Source organism: Copadichromis virginalis, linkage group LG18 (assembly GCF_057382275.1).
Source record: "Copadichromis virginalis isolate Kocher_CV1m ecotype Utaka linkage group LG18, C_Virginalis_male_GT1.1, whole genome shotgun sequence".
NCBI lineage: Eukaryota > Metazoa > Chordata > Actinopteri > Cichliformes > Cichlidae > Copadichromis > Copadichromis virginalis.
The window spans coordinates 7,766,411-7,786,303 of record NC_140635.1 but is presented as its reverse complement, the minus strand read 5'-3'; the positions used below and the strand labels follow the sequence as shown (position 1 = coordinate 7,786,303).

Sequence of the window (19,893 nt, the reverse complement as noted above, 5' to 3'; positions counted from 1 at the left end):
GTCACTTCAGTGGATGGAAAGTTTTAAAATGTGTCTCTCAAATGATCCTAAATCTAGTCCCTGATTGTCCTAAACTCTGATTTTTAATGAAAGACATTTTTTTATTTAATTTTTTTGGTTGGAAAGCCCTAAAAGAGGCTGACTCTTGTTTACTAAGTGTAAATGTTCATAATTTTATTGAGTTTTGATCTCCTTTCTTAGATTTATGTAGGGAAAGCTGATGTAACTTCAGTGGCTACTAAACTTATAGTATTCTTACTATGTTATAACCAGGGAGGAAGCTGCAAATATATATTCATGTGTACGTCTTGTTCTTTGGTAAAGCGTATCTTGACGATAAACTACATCTGAAACAGAATCAATGCATGTGCGGGTCCTTTACTAGAGGCTTAAGGAGCTTGAGGGTCCTTATAGTATTTTTGATGTTTCTAGGACTGCACTCTTTTGGACAGAGATCTCGGAGGTCTTTCCTGGAATGTGTTGAACATTCCAGGAAAGAATCAGATTCAACACATTCCTGGAATGTGTTGAATCTTCTGGACCCATTCACCCAATTCGACTGGTCTCTGACCCAAGTCTTCACCATCCCTATATTTGCCAAGAGGGATGGTGAAAATTCCCCCCTGTGACCTATATGTCACTGCCTTGCTAATTATTTCTTTATTCCTGGTCAACATAAAAATGAAATCTTAGCTTTTAGCTATGCACTAAGGTTGCGGTTTGCTGCATCCTGCTGTTATGAACAATATCTCTTTAGAAATTATATACACAATTTGTTGGGTTGATAGAGAGGAGCAGCCACACTCCCAATTAGAAACACTAGCTCCTGATCTGACTAAATGTATCAGAGTTGCCTTCTTCTCCATACGGAGATTTGCAGATGTGGGCGAAAGAGCAGAAGCAGAAAGCAGAAATCATCAAACTCGGCTGTTTTCTACTTCTGATATGTCAGAATCTACTGGAGCGTAATATTTATTTGCTATTTTGTCAATTGACAGCATTTTGTGTTATTGAAATTTTAGATTATAATAGCGATACATGGAAAGGCCACAGATATCTGAAGAGGAAAATGTGAGACTGAGAATATTGCGCATATTAATTTCATTAGAATTATGTTAAAATATTCTTGTAAAATCTGGGACTGTTTAGTTTCTGAGGTTGCTTACTTGAAGACCACAATTATTATATAAATATCACATTTACAGCAGTACAGTAATGAATAAGCATTTGGTATATGGGAGCACAACGACAACAACAACAACAGATGTAGTTCTTTGACATAAGTAAAACCAAACAAAATAACATGCTAACACAAGTCTGATTCTTATTCTGGCATTGACTGAATGTTTTTCTTTACCAATTCTACTTTGCAGAGACAGAGACAATGATTTAAAGTGCAGAAATGTCCAATAAAAACTGCATGCACTTATTTACCGGGCACCAAGATATTATGTTCAATACTTACGCAGAATGAAGATCTCTGTTGGTGGAGATGTAGGAGGTTTGGGATCTGGAGGATAAAAAAAAGATTCTCTGTTTGCATACAATGCAGAAGCAGGCCTACCAGATGCTGGCATTTCATATCTTTCTTTCTACACATTTTGGATGATGTCCCAGACAAAAATAAGAATATTAGACAAAAAATAACCAAAGTTGAGCTAATATTTAAAGTGCTGATTCGTTCCATTTCTTGCATTTATTGGAACAAGATATGTGTTAGGGTAGGTAATTTTTCCACCAACAGCGGTTCTTCTTTCACTGTAGTTGTTGAAAAAGGAGAAAAGGACTTTTCCTGCTAAATAAAGAGCAGAGTTTTTTTCATCTTGGTGCTTTTAAACAGGCCACGAGGGATGGATCTGACTAAAAAAACCAAGGGATACTGCACATTCACACGGTAGTGACATTCCACTTTTTTTGGCTTAACTAAAATATTTACTCTTAAATTCTGATCACATATTTAACTGGGCCGATCCCACACCTCAACCATAGCTACACTGGCCTCGCACAGAAAAAGCGAAGCACAAAACAGCAATGATGACGATGTTACGTAACATTGAAATACACACCTTTGCAGTCCTCAGCTCTGACTCCATCCATGATCTGGATGTTGTCCACAGCTATGTAGCCTAAGCTGCGTCGGTCTGCGATGCCTTCCACCACCACCTGCAAAAAACCACACAAAGTCTTTCACATGCATTTTCTCATACAGGACAACAAAAAGAGAAGGTTAATCATCCAGAAACTTTGCTGTACATAAGTAATTTTTTTTTATTTTTGTTGGCTAAATTGTTAAGGTGCAAACTGTAATCCCAACATCCAGAGTTTATTCTTTTGTTCCAAATCATACCTTTCTTTCTCTGCCCTTAACATACTTTCTGTTTGCACATAATGAAGGCAAAAATAACCCCGAAAATCCATCCTAATGGTGAGCCTATAAGGAAAGAATGTTCTGACTCAGGACTGACTTGTCTTATAGTTATCAGTAGTAGTGAATTTACAATCTCTCCCTGCTGTCATTTTAAGAGTCATTACATCCAGATTTATATTACCTGATAGGGGATGCTTGAGTGTGGCAGTATAACTCGTCCCTCCCTCCACCGACTGCCCTGATGGCCACTGAGCGTCCACAGGATCTGCCCCTCCTCTGTCTCCTTCCTGTGTTTGATGTGAAGCGCTCCTGCGTGTTCACCAACCATGTGATACCAGAACGCCATGCACAGGTCAGAGTCTGGAGAGGTGATGGGCAGGCTGGCCAACCTCGCCACCTTCTCTTCTTTGTCCTCATCTTCACCAGTTTTACTCGGTGTGTCCGAGTCAGTCAGCTGCACGTAAATGAAGTTCCCAGGTTGGCCTGCAGGGGGCAGCAGAAGACAAGGTAAGAGGTGATTGTGACATTAGAGGACTCCTGAAAGCTTTTCCAATGCGTTACTGCTGATATTATTCTTTTAAATACATCCCTGAATGTAAATATGCTGATATCTATACATCTTTAATGAATACACGCCTTAATATGACTGAGCGCAAACATCAGTGTGACAATAAAGGACTCATAAATCTCCCAAGCCTTCATTACAGTACATTCATTTGACTGCATTCAGCTGATTACCTTCCTTGTGGTTTGTCTAAACATTTAACTGTCTTTTCATAAAGTGAGTACTTGATAATGTCTGCGATACTGCTTAGCATCAAGCTTTCGAAACCCCCACACACATCAGATTCAAGGACCTCACAAGGTTTTCTCGTGAAAACAAAGGGCTCTCGCTTCAGGAGAAAAATCTGACTTGACATCACAAAATACTCATTTTTTATTAGTGATCTGGTTAAGTCAAGAAATCAAGGTGAAATCATTCATTTTAAAGCTGCTGCTAGTGCTGCTCCCGTCTCCACAGAAACATCCATCACATCCATCAAGCTTGAATGGAGAGAAGGACAGAGAGCCGAGGCATGTTGATGAATTTCAGTGCTATATGTCTTTTAAAAGTCAAGGATTTCAAGGCTGTTCGTTCCTTCTTCAAATTGTATTACAGCACATAACATTAAAATACGCCCATACAAACATATGTTTTGTTAGAAAAAGGCACAAGATGCAATTGCATCTTTTGTTCTTAAAAAACAAAGCAAAACAAAAATAAGTTGATTTAAATTCACGCCATCTCTTCTTATCTTTTTCAAACATGGCTACTATTTTTGGGTTTCTTCCACTGTCTCATAACAGCAACCTTTCAACTTGAAGATAATTTTTTTTGAAGAGGAAGAAGCTGCAGGCAAACATTCTGGTGAGTAGGGCCGGGTAGTAAGCAACGATTTTGTTGGTGCAGCCAGAATACTCTCCCTGTGTGAATGCACACGATGACATGCACAACAATTTGGACCATTTTTGACAACTCTTCTCCATCAAACCCATCAGGAAGCTACAGCAGAACAGCATGCTTCTGATTCTGCTTATGATTAGATCCCCTGCTTTCAGCTGTGAACACTCTGGACTGTTCCATTGTAAAACCCGGTGAGAGATGCTGCTCTCATCAGGAAAAGATCCTTATTGGGAAGGTTGGGTCAGTTCAGATCCAGAAAATGTTTGCCGGCTGTGCTCCATGATGAGTACAGTTTTGATATTTATGGATGGGTTACTGCCTCAAGTGGAGAAGTTCAAGCATCTCAGCGTTTTGGAGGTTGAGTTATTTTCCCGCCCACACCTGCGGCCAGAAGGTGCTGGTAGTGACCAAAAGAATAAGCTCTTGGATGCAAGCAGTGAAAGTGAGATTCCTTCTGAGGGTGTGTGGTCACAACCTTGGGATAACGGTCATTTGGTCAGTTGTTTGCGCTTCGCAAGGTGACCAAAAGAAAGAAGTTTGGGCATCTCTGCCTAGACTTCTGCCAGATACACTTTACAGGATGGACAGATGGACCTCTTACAGTAATTATTACCCAAATATGTCCTTTCGGACCTTACAGGGACTTAACATTGTGGCATGAGTGAGTGGCTTGAGCCTTTTCATGTGTATAACAGCTCATAGAGCATCAGGCCTACTTAGCTTTGTGATATATTTCCATATTCACAAAGTTTTTGTCCTTCAAAGTAAGAACAAGGTTGGGTGTCCAGTGGGAATTTCTTTTTACATCATAGGCATGTTTTTCCTCATTTCTTTAAACAGAAAAAAGGCAGAGTTGTGAATTTACAGCAGCACGGGGACTGTATAGTGTTATTTAAAGCTTTGTTGAAAATATTCCCATTTCTAGCACAAGAGGTTTCAACAGACTTTTCAGCAGATGCATAGTAACATCGAGAGCTACGGAGCACTCTCCCAAAGCATCTGTCGAGTGCCACTAGTTCAAAGAAAGAGAGAAAAAAAAAGTCAGCACTCATCACCTACCCATGTGGTCAAGGGGTGGTCCTCTGTGGACAGCGGGAGCCCCGTTGGCCTGGATGATCCACTCAGCTCCCGTACCGGTCTCTCTGGTCCAGCCGCAGAACGACGAGAAGTCAAAGTTACAGGCGAACCACAAGTAAGCTGTAGCAAAGAGACACAAAAACACTCCTAAGAATCTCATACCTACAAAATATAACTGAAAATTTTCCCTGTAATCAATAATCAGCTATTAGTAAGCACAGTTGTTGTGAGTTCAGTCCTAGTTTTGGAAGGTTCTCTATTCAATTGAATTGAATTCAATTTTATTTATATAGCGCCAAATTACAACAGCAGTCCTTCAATCTAAGGCAATATATATTGTAAGGTAGACCCTACAATAATACATACAGAGAAAAAACCCAACAATCATATGACCCCCTATGAGCAAGCACTTTGGCGACAGTGGGAAGGAAAAACTCCCTTTTAACAGGAAGAAACCTCCAGCAGAACCAGGCTCAGGGAGGGGCGCCTCTAAGACGCGTGTCTTAACTATATTTATTCCTATCTTTGCTGGTACATCAAGCACTTTAAAGACAACCTTAAGGAAACAGTAGCCCTTCATTTGAATCCCAAATGCTGAAGTAAACAGCTCCTATCTGCTCCTGTAAACCCTTCCTGAGAACTGAATCAAGTCCCTGAAAAGCTGCTATGCTATGTGACAAACTGCTTAGGTTTTTAAGTGAAGAGGCGTACAGCTACGATCTGGTGCTGTGTTCACTGACCAATCAGTGTCATTCAGGAGGAGGTAAGGGGAGATGGCCTGAAAAAAAGGACAGCAAGTCTTGTAGCATTCCTATCAGGAAGCTGTTCCTGCTGTCATGTGCTCTCCGAGTATAAATTGTGCAGCCTACAAAAGGCTTGTGCAGATGGGGTGAGACAAACAGAGAGACCGTTGTGACTGTATGTACAATGTGGAGCGCTGGAGGGCATTTTCCTCCACATCCTCAGCAAGATGTCAGCCCTGATAGAAAACAGTATCAAGCACGTCCATATGTTTGGGATCAGCACTTTAGGAGAGAGAAACCGAAGAGTGGAGGGACCACGGAGCAGGGCGCGGTGCCACCAACATCAACGGATGTGGCCCCCTTAAAAACCCAAACAGAAGAAACCCTCCCTTTTTCCTCTGCCTCTGCCAGCAGTTGACGGGCGGTATCGGTTCACCGCAGCATCCAAATAAATGCAAAAATCTCTCAACAGTGGGCATGTTTCTGAGAGGCTAATAGGATGCAGAGATGACCGTGGAGCTACACAGTAATACCCACCTTACCCACCCACCCACCATCCAGCAACCCCAAGCTGTCTTCACGCGATGCTTCAGCTCAGCTAATTGAGACCCAAGAGGCCTTTATTCTTCCTCCGCTGCTCTCACTTCACCTCCCTCTGTTCCTCTCTTTTACCTGCACTCTCCCTTTCTCTTTTTGCCTCTTTATCCTCCTCACCCAGCCTCCCCCCCCCCGCTTTATTTCTTTTCCCCCCCTGTCAGAGCTGCCATTTTTTTTAACCTTTCTGCCTATTCATCCCTCTTCTTCTCAGCCTGTTTGCTCAAAATGAGTTGCATTCAGTGTACTCACAAGGGAGGGTGAACTGTGATGTGGTGCTAAAATGTTCACCCAGAAAAGAAAGCCATAAATGACCAAAACAGAGCGCTGCAGTTGGCTTTAAATGCATGTGCGGAATCACAACATCAATGTTTCTCGTTCCATTAACACCTGCAGTTTTTTCACACTATCTCACGAGTCTAATGCCACTCTCTTTTCTGCTGTTGTTTCCACATCTGTAAAGTGCAGTTTTATAGATGAATGATCATGAGTTTCAACCTCAGACACTCTTAGAAAGTTTTAAGTTGTTTCTTTATAACAAAACGCTATTTAAACATTTCCAGTGGGGTTTAAGAGAAATCTGCAGGGAAAGGAACATGAAAAAATGACATTTATGCACAAATATCTTGACTTTTTTTTCCTATTTTCTTTCCTTCTTTCCTTTCCTTTATCCTTCCCCTTGCTGTTGAAAGCTGTAGAAACCTTTTCATCGATGTAAGAAGATTTAACCCAGAGAAATATATAGCGATGGCACCTCAAGAATCAGACTATAGAAATTTACTAGCAAATCCAGTACCAGTAAAAGTAGTGGATGCCCCACCCATATGTCCAGCATAACTTAAAATGTTCAATTCTTGAGTTTTAACTATTTCTTTTATGATTTTTCAATATATTTATTCATTTTTTGTGCATAGCACTTCATGAAAACTTTGATTAAACAGATTTTTTGTGTTACATTTAAAAACTGAGCATAGAGACAAGCTACAAATACAAGCTCAGCTGGTATCAGCTGATAGCCTTCCAATTGCATCTAGCTGGCAGATGTGGCGCAGCATTTAAGCTTGCCTACAGGTGTTGTGCATCTTCAAGCCTCCGCGATCTGTGCTGTGCAAATTACTACACAGGGAAATAATCGTCTTTTGACTACAGCTGGTCTGGCGTCAAAGATGAAAAACACTGACGAAAAAAAAAGTCTTTGCTCTCTCTTTCACTCTCTTCCTCTCTCTCTCTCTGTAAATATATAACCTAATAGCACGTGTGTCTGTTCTGTCTCTCTCTGTAGTCCGCTAGTGCCAGGGTTCAGCAGTGTCAGGTTCATTTGTGAAGTGGGGCCATGAAAAAGCTATTAACTCTAATGGAGGTCAGCTTCACTGTTCTTCGCGACCGTGGTCAGTACCGTTGGTGACACTGAATAATGGGTCCATTGGCTGAATTAATGCACCGATCTGGCAAAACCCGAGCAGCGCTTTCACATCTAAAGCTGCCTGTAAAATGGTTTAACTTTGCTTTAAATGAAACACATTGTACGGGGAAACATGGGAGCAGATTGGGGCGGAAATGCTCACCTGGCATGAACTCCATAATGGGGTTGGTGGACGTGGTGCCTCCTGCGAAAGACAGATGGGGCAGTCAGTTTGGGGTCAAAGGTCAGAGAGGGATTTCTCACCCACACAGATGCCAGCACAAACACAACATACCTGCTTTTATGAAAAACTAGTGCCAGGCATTCAAGCCAAACATTTTAACTTTAAGGTTTTAGATTTTTTCTTTAGCTTTTTAAATCCTAGAAAAGAGGCCTAATGCTTAACGTGGCTGTAAATAAAAGAGAGGATAAAGGAGAATCGGAAACAAGGATAGTCAGACAGCACTAAAGAAAAGCTAATAAATAAATAAAGCTGAACAGAAAAAGACCAATTCAGTCAAAACTGTAGCAGCTAGTGAGAAGATAAGGGAGAATTTCTCATGATCCAATTCCAACTGGGCTTCATTAAAGCAGAAATTAAATCAATAACATTTAAAGGAAGAAAGAAGAAAGGCTTTTATTCCCGCGTTCAATCCTTTTAGCTTTTATTGCTTTGCATTTTAATTTGGCGAGCTCACCGAGACGGAGAGCGAACTAAAAGGAACCGAGTTTCCGTGGTTTACCTTCGTCGTATTCGGGGGTCTCGGTTTCAGTGATGCAGTCCAGCCGTCCATCTTCACACTCTATAACTGCTGTAGTGCCGGGGTTGGTGATCGGTGCTGTGGTGGTCGCACCAAATGTGGTCATGGGAGGCGTAGATGCGAGTGGGGTGGTGGGAAGTGCTGTAGTTGTTATTTCTGTGGATGAAGATGAAGAGACAGGAAGTGTGAGTGACTAGAATGGATTAAAAAAAGGAGATGAAAGAGTGTCAAGAACTGACCCCACCTCTCGCCCTATCAGTGCCCTTCATGCACGTTTAAATGCAGTTTGAGTGTCAAAGGGATATAGCCTGTTTGGCTCAGTAATCGCTAGGGTGATCTCATATGAGGCCCTGTGGCACAACTATACTAGTTTCATTTTTTTAAGTACTAAGACACCTCCAAAGTTGTGTCGTCACAGGCGACTGAGGCCCAGGAGGTGGGGGGCTCATCTACCAATCATAAGTGCTTCTCCAGTGTCCACATGTGTGGACATTGAAGAAGCCCTTGGGCATCCAACAAATGTGAGGATGCTAGTTATTAAAAAGCACTAAAAAAAGAAGAAGTGTATGACTGTGTGTGTGAATGAGTGAATGTAGCTTAAGTAGAAAAGTGCTACATAAGCACCAATCCAAAGCTGAAACCAAAGCCAAAATAATTCACTGATTTCTCAAAGCTAATTAAAAGCTAGCAATTTTTCTTTGACAGCGAACTCATCATCTACTGGGCAGAGAAAAAAAAGTCTTAAAACACTCAGTGAATAATGATCGGCCTTTAGTGATTCGTTAACTGCTAAAGACATACTGAGACCAAAAATATTTTGCCGCTGTCTTACAGTTCTTTCCTTGGGTTTCTGCTTGATAATTACACAAAGCGCTGATGGAAAGAAGCAAAACTAAAACAGTTTGGTTCCAGTCTGAGTCCCTCTCATTTACTGGAGCCAAACTCGAAGGATGCAGGACCGATCATCGGTGACAGACTTATGAGTCCCCCTGGAGTTGTGGGTTCCTGAGCATTTGCTTAGTTTGCTCTGTTTGTAATCCTGCCTTAGATGCAGTTTACAATTCACGTATATTCTAGTGTACAAATCAAAGAGCGTTATAGTCTGAAAATCTAACTTAATAGCTGTAATATGAAAGCTGCTTGAACTTGTTTTAAAATGGAGGAAAACTACTGGGGCTGAATTAGTGTCTGAGAAACACTGCTGACAAAGATGCCAAAGAAAAACAAAACTTAACTTTTATTTGGTAACTAACAAGTAAGAGGACCCAATCACCTCCTACTGTGGAGACAGGCGTTCTCAGTGGGATGCCACTGTGTCTCGGTCTTGTCAGATACCCACTGGGGGAAAACTGTTAAAAACCTGTTGCTTTTTCATCTGCTATCAGTCTAATTAAGTTGATTTTCACAGTTTTGCGATCGTGGTGGAAACGCAAACAGGAATGGGCACAAAGGACTTTTTGATTTTCTGATTTATTTCACGGTGCTTCTTAAAAAATGAAGATTAAAAATAACATGGAGCTGGGCAGATCGCGTCTACTCTGCAGACAGATTTACAAAGAAGAAAAGTAGCTACATGCATTAAAAGCTTTTGACAATATAGTCGGTCTAATTAACTTTAATGTCATTTTTTGCAGTGAGCTCGAAAAAGAAAATGACTGAAAAGAAAGTTTCAGAGGATTTTTGGTCTAGAAAGGAGAATACTTAGGAGAAACTAACACATTTTGTCTCTTTTGTATGAGAATTCAGAGTCATTATAGCGGACCTATTACGCTTTTCCATATATACTGTTACAAATGGTGTTCCTCCTATTAAACATGACAAAACATAAAAGTAATCCCTGTGAGTCTAATGCTCAGGCCTCAGACTGCTTTCAATGCCGAGTTGCAGACAGTATTTTTTTTTCTTTTATGTTTGCTCTGTCTGTTGCCGGGCGTGTGGCAGGCAGGGAGTGGACCCAGAATGCAGGACTCAGCATACAGATGTAAAACTCCAAATCATAAAATTATTGCTGGTAATCAAGAAACAAAAACCTGAAAGACCTGAAAGAGTTTCCAAAAACATTAGAGCACTTATGCAAATATGTGATGTCTTGATAAATCGAGCAGATATTAGAAGTTTACACAGCACCATTCTCGCATGAAAATATCTTAAAAGTTTATTTTGTGACCCAGAACTCTGTGTTCCTCCGCCACTGCCTCGTTTGAGTTTTGGACAAAATGGATTCTGGGATATTGCATTTCGTCATTTCGAGCTGATTGGAGACCAAAACAGCCAATCAGATTTTTTTGCATCCAAGTCTGTGATTGGCTGGTTTTGTGGCACAAATATAACGGTGTACAGAAAGAGTTGAGCGCGCACGGGCAGAAATGTTGAGAGCGCGAGCAACACATTGCGAGCGAGCGCAAATGCAAAAACTGAGCGAGAGGGGCTGCTATTGTGTGTGTGTGTGTGTGTGTGTGGATAATAGCAAACACTGAAATACATTTTTTGCATGCAGCAATGAATTTTGTTCACTCAAATTTAGCTTTTCTTCGCTCAAAATAAATTTCTCCTCAAAATGCAACACTTGCACCTGCAATTTTTTTTTTACGTGCGCTCAGAATAGTGGCACAAAAATAACGCCATAGGAATTGGGCAGAGTGAACACACCTGGGAACACAGCTGAATGGAATCCCACTGACCAGGGCAGTTTCAAAATAAAACAGGAAGTAACACACTGAGAGTCAGACTAAGACATGTGGACAAAAGATGAAGGAACTTGAGAGCACAGGAGACAGGACTGGGGAGACTGAAGGCAAACAAACACATAGACACTGAAGACCGACTGGAAGCAAAAAAGGGAACAAACAAACAAGAAACAAGAATTATTAATATAAATAGCAAAACTATGAATCATAAGTCCAAAATGCAGGGGCATAGACCCAATAACATACCAGGATGCTCTTAATATGGTCATTAACATGATCTTTAGTTTACCACGGGCCAGTCAGAAGAAAGTTGTCTTAAAGGGAGAGCGAAGAAAGCTAACACAGAGGATGAACTGAAGGGCTGCACCAACACCCAGCATAAGTTTAAATAAAGATGATTTTGACTTGTGAATCATGCAGAGCTACTCTAGTCGACTCTCCAGATGAAAATATGGAGTTAGAAATAAGCATAATAGGTTCCCCTTTAATGAAAAGTGATTTAAGGTTGGATACAGCGCTCTCATTAACTACAAAACTCAAGTGTCTTGATTTCTCGGAAGGTTGAGAGCTGGCACTTTTCCCCTCATCAAGTACCAGAGTAATAATGACAGAAACTCTTGTATCTTGTTAAATTCTACTCTGCAGTCAATGTGTGGTGATGTGTTTTTATGTAAATTAAACAAATTGAACTTGCATTAAGCGTATGCAGACTATGTGAAAACCACAGATGGTCTGCATATAATTAAACTTTGTAAGGAAACGTGTCTGTGACATTTCGAGTGGGATGGAGGTTTGCTCTTACAGCAGCGTGGATGTACGCGTCGAGCTGATTTAACTCGGAGCTCGAGGCAAAACATCTGATTAAGCTGCTGAAAGTGATCCGCAGGAATATCGTTGAGCTTGTTAGTTTCTCTTCGCTTGTGTTTGTCTGGGCTCGAGTTGGCATCTTGATGTTCTCGTGAAAAGAGAGGGAGACTCATTAATGAAGCGCGGCTCTCGGTCTAATTAACAAAAACCTGTTTTCAGTTATAAATGAACTGCTAGTTGATGCTTGGTATATCCGACACCGTACATTTCTAAAGCTTTCGACAATAGCTTTAGCACATTTTATTTATTTAATAGCACAAATTTTGCTTGTTTAGCCCTTTAAGGACCACTTGAGGTCATTATGCACATTTATGAAGCACCAAACTGCCTCAGCGAGCTTCTCTGTTCCTACAAGAAAGCTGTGATTTGGATAATTGGATATGACTGTGAATGTCTATGTACCACGTTTTTATATGTATCCACATGGTTTGCATGTATTTTATTAAGTGCACGTGCTGCAAGCAGTGGGATTAAAGTGTCTGTGTCATGTCTCCTGCTGCAGTGTGTATTGCAGTGACCCCCCTTTAACTAAAAATACACTAAAGTATCAGTTTAACTTAATAATGCCACACCATCATCCACCACATACTGTACACAGTGTTGTTTAAAAACACATGTAAAAATGTGTGGATTGTTTTGTGCGATTATCTCCCAGCAAAGTCTACATAAGTGGAGGAGTGACAAATTAAAGGAAAAAGTGGAAATCAATTTTGTGGAACTCGAACTTGGGGAGGACATCAGACTGTTTCGTGATGCTGCAGTCTATGTTTGTTTCCCTGCTACGCTCTCGTTGTTGCAGTCACGATAACAGCTGGAGGAAGCATCTCAGAAACAAGACAAATTCTGTTTTGCATCTACTCTGTTCAAGTTTGTTTGGCTTTTTTTTTCCTACAAGTACATCAAGTTCATCCGCATCATTTCACGCTGTATTCCGATTGGTTGGTTCATAAATGTGAGCTTCAGCAGCAGTTATTTTGGCAGATGAGCGTCCTAATTTAATTTACTTTGGCTGCAAAACTGTTGCCTTTCTCACTGAGTGACCTCTGCTTTTAAGGAGTGACCAAGACTGTGTCTTTCATTGATAAAAGAAATCCGTCCATCGACCCATCCTACCTCTCCAACCTGATAATCGACATGCTTGTGTGACTTGCCACACAGACTTTTGATTTTTCAGTCAATATGAACCCAAATTGAGTAACTAACCCCTAAAACTCATCAGGAAGGTGTTTACAGAGGTCCAGACAGAAAGCTGTTTTCTCATACACCTCAATAGGACTGGAAGTCCTTTTCCAACCACAGGTATCGCCCTCTCATGGCCATCAGACAAAATGCAGGTTTGAGGCACTTTCACACTGGCTTCAGGTGTTTAGACTTGTTAAGATCTGGTGACTCCAAAGATTGAAGATGATTTACATCACTGCTGCACTCCCAAAACTGCTCAGTGACGGTTTATTTCTTATTAAGGTGGGCACTGCCATCTTCCACTCCCACTCAGAACAACTTAAAAAAGAAACCCAAACCGATTTGCTGTGATTTTCCCGGCCAAAAAAACAAGTGCACCCTAACAATGCCAGTAAAATGCCCCCAGAGTGGAACAGAAGGAACTCAGCCCCTTGCTGTAAGGGTCAAGGATTAATGCTTTTCCTTTAATATGACCCACATATGCCCACATGCAAACAGACCTACATGGTAGATCATTTGTCAAAAACAATGAGTCACAGTCCATCTGTAACATGAGTCACAAACTGTTGCATTCACAAGCATATCACTAGAGTATGTGTCAGCTGCGGATATTACTGTAGGTTGGACTCCGCACAAGAAAGTGTGTTTACTGTTTTCATCTAGGGAAGAGTAGGATGTTTGTTTTGCATATGAGCTGCTTACTTTTACTGGATTTTAGTTGAGGAGCAGTATTAAAGTTAATGGTTTGCACAATTAGGTGTGCAGGTACTGTCGCTGTCTCCGAGCTGCTTCCCTGTCGACTGGGAAACATTTTTCTTTGAAGGGAACGTGAATACAAAGAAAAAACAATTAGCTGTTGAGAGATTTTAAGGTTTTCAAAAATTCAGTTTAACATGGTTGATTTAATTGAGTTGACAGATCTAAGATGCCCCGCGTACTTCTCTCATCTCTTTGTCTTCTCCGTCCTTTAATCAGTCTTCTCCTCTCTCGGGCTCTCACGCGCAGTCCTGCGTGGTTTTGCTGATTCTTATCATTCTCCCTACAGTGCAACCAGATACTCCATCAGAGAGCCTGCTTCCTCCCTTCATCTGTTCCTTCCTCACCTACTGTGAGAGGTCAAACCCTTCCTCCCTCTCTTCCTCTCCCTTTTTCTCCCACACACCCGTCAAGCTCTGACCACTGCAACAGCAGAGATAGTACCCTGCCACGGCATGCGTCAGCCTTTTCATGTGCTCACACTCTCTTTCTGCCTCTCATTACACCAACCAGCGTGAAGTGTAAGCAGTTTACTGTTTAACGGCTGACTGAGGCCAAATACTGTTTGCATGTCGAACGTTTTCAAAGATTTCATTAGCGTTTGCCTGAGTCACTGTTATAAATTATCCTTATTTATCTTATCCTGGGCTTTTGTGCGTGCCTTCAGTCTGAAACGAGCTGCTTTAGCTCCCTTTCCCTCTTTCTGAGGAAGCTTTCTTCTGATTGGCTGCCCCTCGCAAACAAAAAGATTCGACAAGCAGTTTGAGTGAGGTATCTGTCGCTAAAATAACCATATACATCTTTACATTGTTACCATCTGTTAGCCAATGAGCGTGCGGTTTCATACCACAGGTAATCCTCAATTTTGAAACACAGTATGGCCAAGATTTGCCACACAGACTTTATTTTTCAGTCAATATGACCCAAAATGAGCAACTAAGCCCAAAAACTAATCAGGAAGGTGTTTACAGAGGTCCAGACAGAAAGCTGTTTTCTCATACACCTCTATCGGACTTGAAGTGTTTTTCCAACCACAGGTAATGCCCTCTGGTGGCCGTCAGGCAAAATGCAGGTTTGAGGCACTTTCACACTGGCTTAATTTTTTCAACCTTTTCCGTCTATGGTGACAAAATCATGCTTGAAATCAAGTGTTTAAAGCTTTTGACTCACATGGATTGCTGTAATGTAATCTAAGGCAAATGGTTTTCAAGAGTCATGTGCGATTTAAAAGAAGCAAAAACTGCAGATCAATAGATTTAGAACTGCCGCAGCACGTCACCTGCTCTCTCTCTTAAAGAGGCTGAAGAAAAAAAAGGATTCAAGTAATGTTTTTAACGGTGAACTTCATTTGAGGAAAAAACCAAGCAAACTTTAAATATACCTGCTGTTTTTATGTTTGCCTGCTTTATTTCATTTAACACCCTAAAGTAAACTGAATAACAGAAAATGTGAGAGAACGATGCACAACAACAGAGGCGTAAAGTTTGAGCTTTCTTGTTAGTACGATGTTTTAAACATGAGATAAAACATGCGGCCTAGAGATGTAGTCTGAATGTTTGTGAGTGTGATGACTGAGATCTAAGACTCAGCCCAGATACAAAACATTTACTGTGCGTGTGTCCCATTGTGCCTCACTGTGGGTTTTTTGTTTCCTTCTGTCAACAACCCCAACGGTAAATTCCGTCTTCCTGCAACGAGTTTCTTTGCAGTTTCTGGAATTCACCTTCTTTTTTCTGCATGCTATTTGCTATGGTTTATGAAAGCTCAGTGCCACTTTCAAGCAAGACCAAGCTTGCCAAAGGCAGAAACCACAGGAGTGTGTAATATCAGGATATTAAACTGCAACATGCTGTTAAGTTTTCCAGTGTAATCTGATCCAGTTCAAACTTGCTCCACATCACAGGCTTAATGCCATTCTTTATATCTTTGTGGCATACTGCAGAACGACAGACTGATAGATCTGTTTGTGGTAAAAGGGACTCACCCTCCAGTTCGCAGCCCAGCAGCTCTAAACGGAGGCCCACGCCCTCGTTGGTGGCTCTCTCCGGATAGATCCTGATCAAGCGGGTAATAAGTGGACCTATGGATCTTAGCTCCGGGGTGTCATGGTTCTGATTCCCCAAAAATACCTGAAGAAATAAAGGTATTGCACAGATTTAGGCCTTTACATATAAACAAGGGATGTGATTATGAAATGAATGCGATACAGCTGATAAATATCGACCACTGACAGCGGTAAACATCATCTGATCTGCAGCCCTACATAAGCTGATATAGATTTTTGGTGGATATATGTTTGTATCCCTGAATCAAATGACCATAAAGTTGGAAAGCATGCTTTCTGATCTAACTTGTGCAGCTTTATAGTTAAGTCGTTCATAATTTTACCTGTAATTATCACCAGTGTATAGAGTCTAAGGATCTTTCTGATATGAGATGCATGAAATTGCATCAAAGAAGTAAACGTATGAAACTGGTATGAAAGCTCTGTCATTTACAGAGGAAGGTACCAGTATAACTAATACTACCAAGCTATTCTGAACACTCTGCAGCACTCACTGCTGATAAGCCCCATCCTCGGGGCTTTGATAAGAATAACAGAAAAAAACAGCGTGTGCTGTCTCTGATCAGGCATTACTCTGTTTGACAAGGAGCTGAAACAAAATGAAAGGAGGAAATCAGATCCAGAGGCCATCCTTTCATATTTTCAGCATGGAAGCAGCACAGATGAAAATGGTTACAGTCACACCGGGAACCAAGTGGCGGGACACCAAACACCAAACGCACGCCTGCATGTCTGAAGCGCTGCGGTTTCCTCGTGCCTGATTTATTACAGGCTGCAGAGTGGCAGTATAGCTGGAATTATAATATGAAAAGTTTGTGTATGGACATAACTGTTACACTAAAGCTGTTCCATCTTTGCTAACACCTTAGCATGTTCTGGTATGTGCTGACTAAAAGTGGCCTTTCATAAGAAACTAAAGGCAAAACTGTTGCAGCTCTTAATGTCTACATGTGCAAATGCACAAATTGTTAGAGTTCCTGGGTCATCGGCCCAGTGTTTTGTGGTTTTGGTTCTTTGATTTTGTTTATTTCATTATATTATGGGTTATAGGTTTATTCTTAGTTTAGGTTTTCTATGTGGGTTTTGTTAGAGTTTTAGTGTTCTGGTTTTCTGTCTGTGATCCATAGTTGCTGTCTCCCCTGTCTGCTGTATCCCCGTGTCAAGTCTGCGTCTCTGTGTTATGTTTCCTGTTTTACTTTGAAGGTCCATGTCTTATGTTAATGTGTCTGGTTTTGCTTCCTTTGTCTCGTTAGGCCTGAGTTGCCCCAGCTGTGTTTCCCTCCTGTTTGCCATTCCCTGATTGCTCCCTCCGTGTATTTAAGCCCTGTGTTTCTCTGTGTCCATGTTGCGATCCACCCTCATCTTGCTGTGTAAGCTTATTTTGTATTCTCAGTTTTGTTACCCTTTTGAGTTCATGTCTGTCTCTGTAGTCTGCACTGTGGGTCCTTTTCCTGCCTGCACACAGCCGTTCCATAATACAAATGTTATGTTTGTCTGCAGGTACGCATAAAATCCAACATATATCTGATGAGTATACGAACCTGCTAGTTTTAAAAAAATTTCCTGTCAGAGAGGGTATCCTTATATGGTCATATCAGGCACAGAAGCCCCGCCCACATGCTGTTCAAACTTTCAGAGGGGCAGTCAATCAGCAGAAGAAGAAGAAAGGAGGAGGAGTTTAAAAAAGGACAAAGTAAGGGGCTGCACGCAGGGGAAATTCAAGAAGAATAAGGATTATTTTAAATTGAGAATCATGGAAAGATTTTCTGGTAAAGAATTAAAAAATGGATCTGGAAATTAGCTTCTGGTCCTCTTTAAAGAATAGTGCCACAATGGAAATTACAGTAGCCTTTTAGTTTCTTTAGACAACACTGTGGCACTTTTACACTCATAAAATGAGTGATTTGAATTTGCATGCTGGGAGGTTACACTGTTACCACTGTAATTGTAATCTTAAAATCCATTACAAATGTGGTTCCTGAAAGCTAATCATCCCTTACTTGTGTGTTGTTGTTGTTCTTGTTGTGCATCTTCCAGGACTTCTGTTTGTGATTAGACAGAATAAGCCACCTGCACATGTTATACAACTCTATATACGCTCATCTTTATGCACGAACATGCACTGTACGTACAGAGTACGTGCTTGTGCCCAGGCACCTTTAAACACACGTACCACTGAGCCTTCCTGCCTCGTCTTTTGAAGCGTTTTTTATAAAAAGCTACAGGAAACAGAGCGGAGAGGCTGACGGGAGCATCTAGATCTCCGTCTGCAGTAAATCAGCAGGAGTCTGATGGCCAGCTTCGCCCTCCGCCCTGCCATCTGGAAAACATAGAGGAGGATGTCGCACCAGCAGGGCCAGCCGAGGAGGGGAAGAAGGGTCTTGAGAGCAACGACATGCATTTCCTTTTTGCAGATTGGAATTACAGTTATGTTTACAGAGACAGAAAATTACACCAAAATCGTGACTTGTTATGTTTTCTGTCATCTAAAGGACAAAAAGAAAAAATCCCAGCAACGTGAAATATACTTAACAACTTAAAGTTACTTGTATATTAACGTTTTTATCGGCTTCAGTTCAGGACTACACCCTGCACTCTGTTCTAGAGCAATAAAACTTCATTTAGTTGCAGCAGTTTTGTGGTGTCATTAAGCCAAGAAAGTGCTAGAAAGCCAATCGATGAGGGAATCAGTAAGGTATGACCACTAATATTTTTGTAACACAGACGTATCGACACGTTTGATCAATACGCGTCTTAGAGGCTCTGGTGCAGAGAGAAGCGAGGGACCTCGGCACAAAGCTTGCACTTTTTTTGTGTCACCGAATCCTGCTGTGATGATTTCACACCCCCCAATAATGCTGCTTCAGTTTTTTACCCACAGTTCTTCTTTCTTCTTCTAGCCTGCGTTTATTTAAAGTACACTAAAATGATTCGCTTCCATAAAAACACAGATTTCCTGATGGAAGTTTTGTGGAGCTCTTCAGACAAAAGCATCCAACAAACACGGACCAGCAAACAGAGCTCACATGAAAAGCCGTCTATAATTTAGGTGATTAACATTTCATTCCAGGAGCGGCGCTGTGTCGTGCAGAGCGTCTGTCTGACGGCTTTCAGGAATTAAAGACGTCTGTAAGAAGATGTTTATTTCATGTCAACAACTTTTTTATCTGCTTTCCTTGTAATTCATCGCCTGCTTCACAATGCTGCCGAATGAGACACGGGGAGGAATAAAGAAAGAAGAGGAATAGAAGCCAAAAGAAAAAGTAAAACCACTTTCATCTGATGTGCACACGTGGTCCTTTCAGATGTGCTCATTTGAAGTCATATTAAGCACATTTAGTCACAGTCTTATGGTTCTGTGTTGTTTTTGAGTTTTGGATTCTCGTTTAATCGGATCGCTGTTTTGATTTAATTATTCCAGTCATGCTGAGCCTCAGTTCTTTTGATATTTTTGAATTTTTGTCCCTGTTTGGATTTAATTGTTGTTTTGGTGATGTGCAGGTTTAATTTTTAGCCTCTCGGGCAATTTCCTGACTGTGTTTCCTCATTTCTATGTTGGCTGTCATGTCTTTGGTCATTTTCTGTTTTACTCTGTCTTTGTGTGCGAACTAATTAATCTGCATCTCAAACAGATAAATAGATGTTGTTTTCAGCACTCACGTTACACAACTTGACCTTCTGGCTGCCAGGCACCGCAAACACAGACTAATAAAAAGTGACATTTTGCTGTTACATGTGTAAGTGAGCCAACCTTGACCCTGGTGGTGTTCTCCTCCTTCACCATGGTCCACTCCTCTCCGTCCAGGCTGTGGCCCACCTTAAACTTCTTCATGAAGACGTTCCTGTCACGGTGTTTTCCTCCTTGGATCACCACACCGGTCACTGTCTTGTCCTGGCCCAGATCCACCTGTGAAGGAGCAAAATACTGTCTACACCTATGATCTGTG

The 19,893-nt window shown here is 41.2% G+C and overlaps 1 protein-coding gene across 1 annotated transcript in view; it reads right to left on the bottom strand.

The window, feature by feature from the left end:
• Window positions 1–19,893, bottom strand: part of LOC146687176 (neuropilin-1a-like) — a 94,960-nt gene that overhangs the window by 3,346 nt on the left and 71,721 nt on the right. The window contains exons 10-17 of the mRNA XM_085439131.1: window positions 19,698–19,853; window positions 15,866–16,010; window positions 8,372–8,545; window positions 7,792–7,833; window positions 4,872–5,009; window positions 2,550–2,851; window positions 2,067–2,163; window positions 1,466–1,510 (exon numbers count right to left, since the gene is read on the bottom strand). Coding sequence (XP_085295257.1) covers window positions 1,466–1,510; window positions 2,067–2,163; window positions 2,550–2,851; window positions 4,872–5,009; window positions 7,792–7,833; window positions 8,372–8,545; window positions 15,866–16,010; window positions 19,698–19,853 — 1,099 coding nt within the window. The remainder of the gene's footprint in view (window positions 1–1,465; window positions 1,511–2,066; window positions 2,164–2,549; window positions 2,852–4,871; window positions 5,010–7,791; window positions 7,834–8,371; window positions 8,546–15,865; window positions 16,011–19,697; window positions 19,854–19,893) is intronic.